We start from the raw sequence: 7,435 nt of genomic DNA on the forward strand, positions 1-7,435 counted from the left end.
TATACATGAAATATGGAAACGCCTTGAATGCATACCAATTTTTCAGAGTGGCTGTATTCACTTCATTTTAATATAAATCGGAGATAACATAACATAGCTGTACCCAAGGCGCATTCATGAAAGGTGGTGGTACTAGACCACCAACAATCTTCTGTACGTTTGATTGTCAAAGCAAAGTATTGGGGAAACTCGTAAACAAATAATGAATTCGCCTTATTTCATTCTGAGCTGACAGCCACATGGACACGGCGAAAGAAAAAAACCAAATCAGCTGATTTACCAACACCACCTTTAATGGATTTGTCTTAACATACCCACACTTAAAATGCTGCCATGGCACTCCATCAAATCTGACATTGTAAAACGAGAAATTATAAAATGAGAAATTGAGTGCACTAAAAATTCTAAGTATAAATTTTGGAATTGTGAAAAAAATTTGTCGAATTTTACAAATTTTAAAAAACATATTTCATAAAATACTTGAAATTATAAAATAAATAAATAAATAGCCAAATCTAATCGACAGATGATGAGACTAATTTTGTTACGTTTCCACGACAGTCGGTTCTACGTTACCGAAACGACCCGGATTTATATCCGGTCAAGGACTGTCACTCCAGCAGCATTCCCCGTATGTAAGTATGGGGAATGTTTATGCTGTTACAACAACAACAACAAATAATTTTGTTAGAAATCTTAAGTTCGGCGTTAGAAATTGTTTCGCTTGTCGCTGACCGACAGAATTTCGCCAGTGTTCAACGGACTTCTTCTCCTCCCACCTCCTGAGAAAGGTTTATTATTAGACATGCACACTTTCAACCCTTTCCCATTTAAGACTTTCTATTTTCGTGCCTTCATTGTGCTCTCTTTTCCCACTTTTGCTGTAATGGTAGGTAGAAGTAAAGCCCATCTGAAAGAATTAATAAATTTTATGAGAAGTGGTTTACACAAATTGTGTAAGTTTAATGTCATATCTGCACTTTCCGAAGATTATGTTAAAGAGCGCTGTTAAATCAGAGGTCAACTCCGTGATTCCGAATTTCTTACCATCCCTGGCTTATCACCCTTGACATTTCATCGCGCCATTTACATGCCCAATTACAGCGATGCAATAAGTCTGATGCCATTTTCCAAAAGAAATGTTATGGTAATTAAAAGCTTAAATTTAATCGTTTCGTAAATGGAAAAGTTTAGACGAATACCTCTAATCACTTCTTTTCCCCTAAACAATGTCTTGACAGTTATGCACATACCAAGGCGAATTCATAGGAGGTGAGTTTTCTAGAGTAGCAACAAATGTGTGTATTTTGCAAATCGGTTCTTGGATTGACAAATTCCAAATGTACACAAACAAATAAGGCAGCCACAATTAGTACGACCTTTGGATACTTAAACCAACAGATCATTGAAAAAACAGAATTAATTGCCATAGCGAAGTCTGGGACCATTTTTTTAGGCATATGTCAATTTAAACTTGGTATTGTTGAATTAAAAATTACAACACTGTAGGTTAGGTTCGGAAAGATATTTTATCTCAACTCAAACTTCAAGGGTTGCCGGCGCCAGTTAACTTGTGCATAAAAATAACCACACAATAGTTGAACCATTTAAGCCCTAAATTTTCCTAAGTTTCGATAAATGGATATCTTTTGATCGATGTGTTGCCAAATAATGACTTTTACTATATTTACTTAGCACACCTTTCACGAGATAAATAAAATATGAAAATAACACCTCATTAAACATTGTTATACAGCACTGCTACGAATTACAACACTGCTTAAAATTAAGCTGGCAACTCCTAAACTCCGAAAAACGTGTTGAATTTAGCAGAATACCGAGCCGTAGGTGTTGGATTTACTCGTCGTTCTTTTTGCATAGTACACGAATCGAGGCGTGTAGTGTTTTAAAAAGTTGGTCAAAAAATCATTAAACATCCAAAATGGTATGTAGGAAATATTCTTAAACTATTAGAAAACAGAATGCAGCAACCTAGAGGATCGAAATGAATGGTGTATTTCGAGAGGAAACGTGCATTATGTTATGGAAATTTGGTTAAAAAGTTTTAATGAAAATCTGTGCACAATGGCGAAGGTGGAGTGTTCGTTTGCACATACGAAATACCAACGAGATCATTGTGCTTCGGCCAAATGCATGACGTATACAGTTTCGTACCAAAATTAACCTCAAGGCCAACATTTTCGATTTTTTTTGTTGAAAATTCTGTTTTCCAAGCATAAAATGCGATATTTTGTAGCTGAAACTAATTCCACATGTCTATTTGAATTTTTTCCAAATATTTGCCGAATACTGCTGGTGTGATGTACTTGTGCGTGTGTGTATGTACAGGTCAACTTTACTGTCGACGAAATCCGTACTTTGATGGACAAGAAGCGGAACATCCGCAACATGTCCGTCATTGCTCACGTCGATCATGGAAAATCAACCTTGACGGATTCCTTGGTAAGTAAATAACTACTTGGACCAACCCAAAATTTTGATTGTGCATTATAACTTTCATTGTTCGGCGCTGTGACGTCAGCAACGACTATTTCACAACTTGATTTAATAACCTTGTTTACGTATTCTTTATCCCAGGTGTCGAAGGCAGGAATCATTGCTGGTGCCAAGGCCGGTGAAACTCGTTTCACTGACACCCGTAAGGACGAACAGGAGCGTTGCATCACCATCAAATCAACGTAAGTTTTCCTGCTTTATTCGTACGTACAATATTTTTAATTTGGCTTAAAAAATAATTGAATTTCTGCAGCGCCATCTCTATGTACTTCGAAGTAGAAGATAAGGATGTTGTCTTCATCACCCATCCTGATCAGCGTGAAAAGGATTGCAAGGGTTTCTTGATCAACTTGATCGATTCTCCCGGTCACGTTGATTTCTCCTCTGAGGTGACAGCTGCTCTTCGTGTAACTGACGGTGCCTTGGTCGTCGTCGATTGTGTGTCTGGTGTGTGTGTGCAAACCGAGACTGTATTGCGTCAAGCTATTGCTGAACGTATCAAGCCAATCTTGTTCATGAACAAAATGGATCGCGCTTTGCTTGAATTGCAATTGGACGCCGAAGAATTGTACCAAACCTTCCAGCGTATCGTCGAAAACGTGAACGTTATTATTGCTACGTACAACGATGATGGCGGTCCAATGGGTGAAGTGCGTGTGGATCCATCAAAGGGTTCCGTCGGTTTCGGTTCAGGTCTACACGGTTGGGCTTTCACTCTCAAGCAGTTCTCTGAGATGTACTCTGAGAAATTCAAGATTGATGTTGTGAAGCTAATGAACCGGTAAGTTTTAAGATTATTAAAATCTACTTGTTTTGGTTTTTGTGTATTTGGTTATATATATAAATATAAGTAGAAAGAAGAATGCTTTTAGCACAACTTGTGTTGCACGCAAGAGATATGCTCAATTTGGAGTAATCCAAATAGGTATATTTCTACTGACCGTGTGACAAGTGCAAATACAATAAAAGCAGATTAAACAGGTTGCTGTTTCAGTATCCCGATATCGATGCTTTGTAACGCTGTTCGGGAACCTCTTTCTTAATGTTCAATCCGGATATGCTGAAGATTTGTCGAAACAATTACATAATGTCATAGAATCATATGAAATAGGGCGTGGTTCGGGGAACATTGGAGTAGAGTTTGCAAATTACCGATGGTTTATTTTAGTGATTGAAATTGCAATGCTATTTTAGTTTTATTGAACGATGGCAATAATTTTTTTTGTTAGATTGCGTGCTATGTTGCAAATATAACGGACAAATCATGTAGTTTAGCTGCACTAATTACTTCTTTTGTAAAAACCAAGGATTATCGACAAGGGGAAACCAGATTTTTGTTGTCGGACTGTACTTTTGCGTTTTAAGACACCCTTGATTTTTAGGGGGAGTTGGTAGTGCTATTGGTGCATTATCGTTGCCTAACTGCTATAAAATTCGTGGAAATGGAAAAAATATGTACTCGAAATACATTGTAATTATTTTTTTGTTTAATTTTAAAAAGTCTCGACACTTCATTTTTGAAGACCTTCAGCTTCATCTATTCGCTACTTGCAAACGCTGGTCAAATCGAAGAGGGCTAAAGTTTCAATTCAAGTAACAGTAAATTGACATATCAAAAGGAAAACTCCCGATTAACCTTAAGAAATATCGTCCGTTATTAATGCACTTAACTATCGATAGTTTGTGAACTCTGCCAGGGCTTCGTTTATATTTATAAAAACTTCTGTCTACATACTGAAAACTTTTGATGGTCTTAAAGTAGATATTAATAAAACCAATTCATTACTTTTATACATTCAGTTTGTGGGGTGAGAACTTCTTCAATGCCAAGACCAAGAAATGGCAAAAGCAAAAGGAAGCCGATAACAAGCGTTCTTTCTGTATGTACATCTTGGACCCCATCTACAAGGTGTTCGATGCCATCATGAACTACAAGAAGGAAGAAATCGGCTCCTTGTTGGAAAAGATTGGTGTTGCTATCAAGCATGAAGACAAGGACAAGGACGGCAAGGCATTATTGAAGATTGTTATGCGCACTTGGTTGCCAGCTGGTGAAGCTTTGCTTCAGATGATTGCCATTCACTTGCCTTCACCTGTAGTGGCCCAGAAATACCGTATGGAAATGTTGTACGAGGGTCCTCATGACGATGAAGCCGCCATCGCCGTGAAGAACTGTGATCCTGAAGGTCCATTGATGATGTACATTTCTAAAATGGTACCGACTTCCGATAAGGGTCGTTTCTATGCCTTCGGTCGTGTGTTCTCTGGTAAGGTCGCCACTGGCCAGAAGTGCCGCATCATGGGTCCCAACTATGTGCCTGGCAAGAAGGAAGATTTGTATGAAAAGGCCATCCAGCGTACTATTTTGATGATGGGTCGTTATGTTGAAGCCATCGAAGATGTTCCTTCCGGTAACATTTGCGGTCTCGTCGGTGTCGATCAGTTCTTGGTTAAGACCGGTACAATCACCACATTCAAGGATGCCCACAACATGAAGGTGCGTAAATGCTTTATATAATTCACACATATGTATACTTATATAAAATATTACAAAAAAGTTAGTAAATGATGATTCTATACACAGACCTGTTCTGAAAAAATTTGAAAGACAATTGTCTTCTGACCCAACTGCTTTGCACACAGTTGGTATTTTGCAGTTTAAAACCAAATTATAAATTAATTTATTTTTGTTTTTTTTTACAATTATAGGTGATGAAGTTCTCCGTGTCGCCTGTCGTGCGTGTTGCCGTCGAGCCCAAGAACCCTGCTGATTTGCCCAAATTGGTGGAGGGTCTTAAGCGTTTGGCCAAGTCCGATCCTATGGTGCAATGTATCATTGAAGAGTCTGGTGAACATATCATTGCTGGTGCTGGTGAATTGCACTTGGAAATTTGCTTGAAGGATTTGGAAGAAGATCACGCTTGCATTCCATTGAAGAAGTCCGACCCCGTTGTATCGTACCGTGAAACCGTATTCGAGGAATCTAACCAAATGTGCTTGTCGAAATCGCCCAACAAGCACAACCGTCTGATGATGAAGGCTTTGCCTATGCCAGATGGTTTGCCCGAAGACATTGATAACGGTGATGTGAGCTCTAAGGATGATTTCAAACTTCGTGCCCGTTACTTGGCTGAGAAATACGATTATGATGTGACTGAAGCTCGTAAGATCTGGTGTTTCGGTCCCGACGGTACTGGCCCCAACTTCATTCTGGATTGTACCAAATCCGTGCAGTACTTGAACGAAATCAAGGACTCCGTTGTTGCTGGTTTCCAATGGGCCACCAAAGAAGGTATCATGGCTGAAGAAAACATGCGCGGTGTTCGCTTCAACATCTATGATGTAACGTTGCACGCTGATGCTATCCATCGTGGTGGTGGTCAAATCATTCCAACAACTCGTCGTTGTTTGTACGCTGCAGCTATAACAGCTGGACCACGTTTGATGGAACCAGTCTACTTGTGTGAAATTCAATGTCCTGAAGTTGCTGTCGGTGGTATTTACGGTGTATTGAACAGACGTCGTGGTCACGTGTTCGAGGAAGCTCAAGTTGTAGGAACACCTATGTTTGTTGTCAAGGCTTACTTGCCCGTAAACGAATCGTTCGGCTTCACCGCCGATTTGCGTTCCAACACCGGTGGCCAAGCCTTCCCACAATGTGTGTTCGACCATTGGCAAGTGTTGCCCGGTGACCCGTGCGAACTCAGCAGCAAACCATACCAAATTGTGCAAGATACACGTAAGCGTAAGGGTTTGAAAGACGGTCTCCCTGACTTGGCCCAATACCTCGATAAATTGTAAGCGCATAAAGCAGTTTAGTGTGTGTTTGCTGATGTAGCCGAACAATTGGGAGGGAACAAGAAGAAATTAAAATAAATAATAAAAAGATAATTACATAATTATTACAATATAAAAGTAAAATATATTTTTCATAATATGAATTTGAGGCACACGAATGTACTGCTAGTTAGAGAGGGAACACAATCTAATATTTGTGTAAGCGAATCATTTCAATGTACTGCTACTTTTTTACTTTATTTTAATTAATTTGAATCTATGTGACTCAATATGTTTGATTTTCTTTTCTTGAATTTCCTGGCATTTGAGATTATTGTCATGTAGGTATCTGCGTGTATATGTGTGTGTGTGGGGGTTGGGTGGTCTTTCAACATATGTGGCTAGATTTGTGTGTTTAGCCGTAATGCCATATATCGTCCCCTTAGTATAACAATAGCCTATGTGCTCATAGGCTATTATTTTTTTTATAGAATTTTTGGATTCTCCATCGTCGATTTTATATGTGGTCAAAATTTTGTCAAATTCTAGTTCCACAAAGTGGGTCAAAACGTCAGTCAAAAAATAATAAATATTTACAGACATAACGAGATTTGAGTGAGAGCTACTTTCGACAAAAAGTTTGAAATTCATTTTCTCAAAACATCAAAAAATTTATAGGCTATTTTAATACTAAGGGGACGATATGTATGTTCTTATATGCTGTGAGCGTCAAAAGAAAGTGTACACAACGCATTGATAAGTTTTCACTATTTTGTAATTTCAAAATTTTGTAAAGATGTGGTTCGTACTAAAACAAGAACCATATAAAGCAAATTTTCGAACTCGTCAACATTTCAAACTAAATTCAGAATTTTTAGAAAATTTTCGGTTATGCAGTTTTATCGGTCATTAAATTTTAGTATAATAAAGTGCAAGTTTTAAGTAGATCAAAAATCACACTGGTTTTTCAGAATTTTTTTTGGTCGCGTTTTTGCTCCATATTTTTTTCTTATGTGGAAGAAAACGCCCAACAAAGTCAGCAGAAAAAATTGTCAGAAATCAAAACGGCTTTTTAACCACTTGAAACTTGCACTTTACTATACTAAAATTTACTGATCTATGGAACTGCATACCCAAAATT

The 7,435-nt window shown here is 38.1% G+C and overlaps 1 protein-coding gene across 1 annotated transcript; it reads left to right on the forward strand.

Moving 5' to 3' along the window:
* Positions 1–1,820: 1,820 nt before the first annotated feature.
* On the forward strand, positions 1,821–6,584 carry LOC129246842 (eukaryotic translation elongation factor 2). Its single transcript, XM_054885501.1, has 6 exons — positions 1,821–1,945; positions 2,350–2,463; positions 2,599–2,699; positions 2,771–3,298; positions 4,318–5,014; positions 5,227–6,584. The coding sequence occupies exons 1-6, from the start codon at positions 1,943–1,945 to the stop codon at positions 6,316–6,318; spliced, it is 2,535 nt and encodes an 844-aa protein (XP_054741476.1). The 5' UTR covers positions 1,821–1,942; the 3' UTR covers positions 6,319–6,584.
* The last annotated feature ends 851 nt before the right edge of the window (positions 6,585–7,435 follow it).

The sequence above is a fragment of the Anastrepha obliqua genome, chromosome 5, assembly GCF_027943255.1.
Source record: "Anastrepha obliqua isolate idAnaObli1 chromosome 5, idAnaObli1_1.0, whole genome shotgun sequence".
Lineage (NCBI taxonomy): Eukaryota > Metazoa > Arthropoda > Insecta > Diptera > Tephritidae > Anastrepha > Anastrepha obliqua.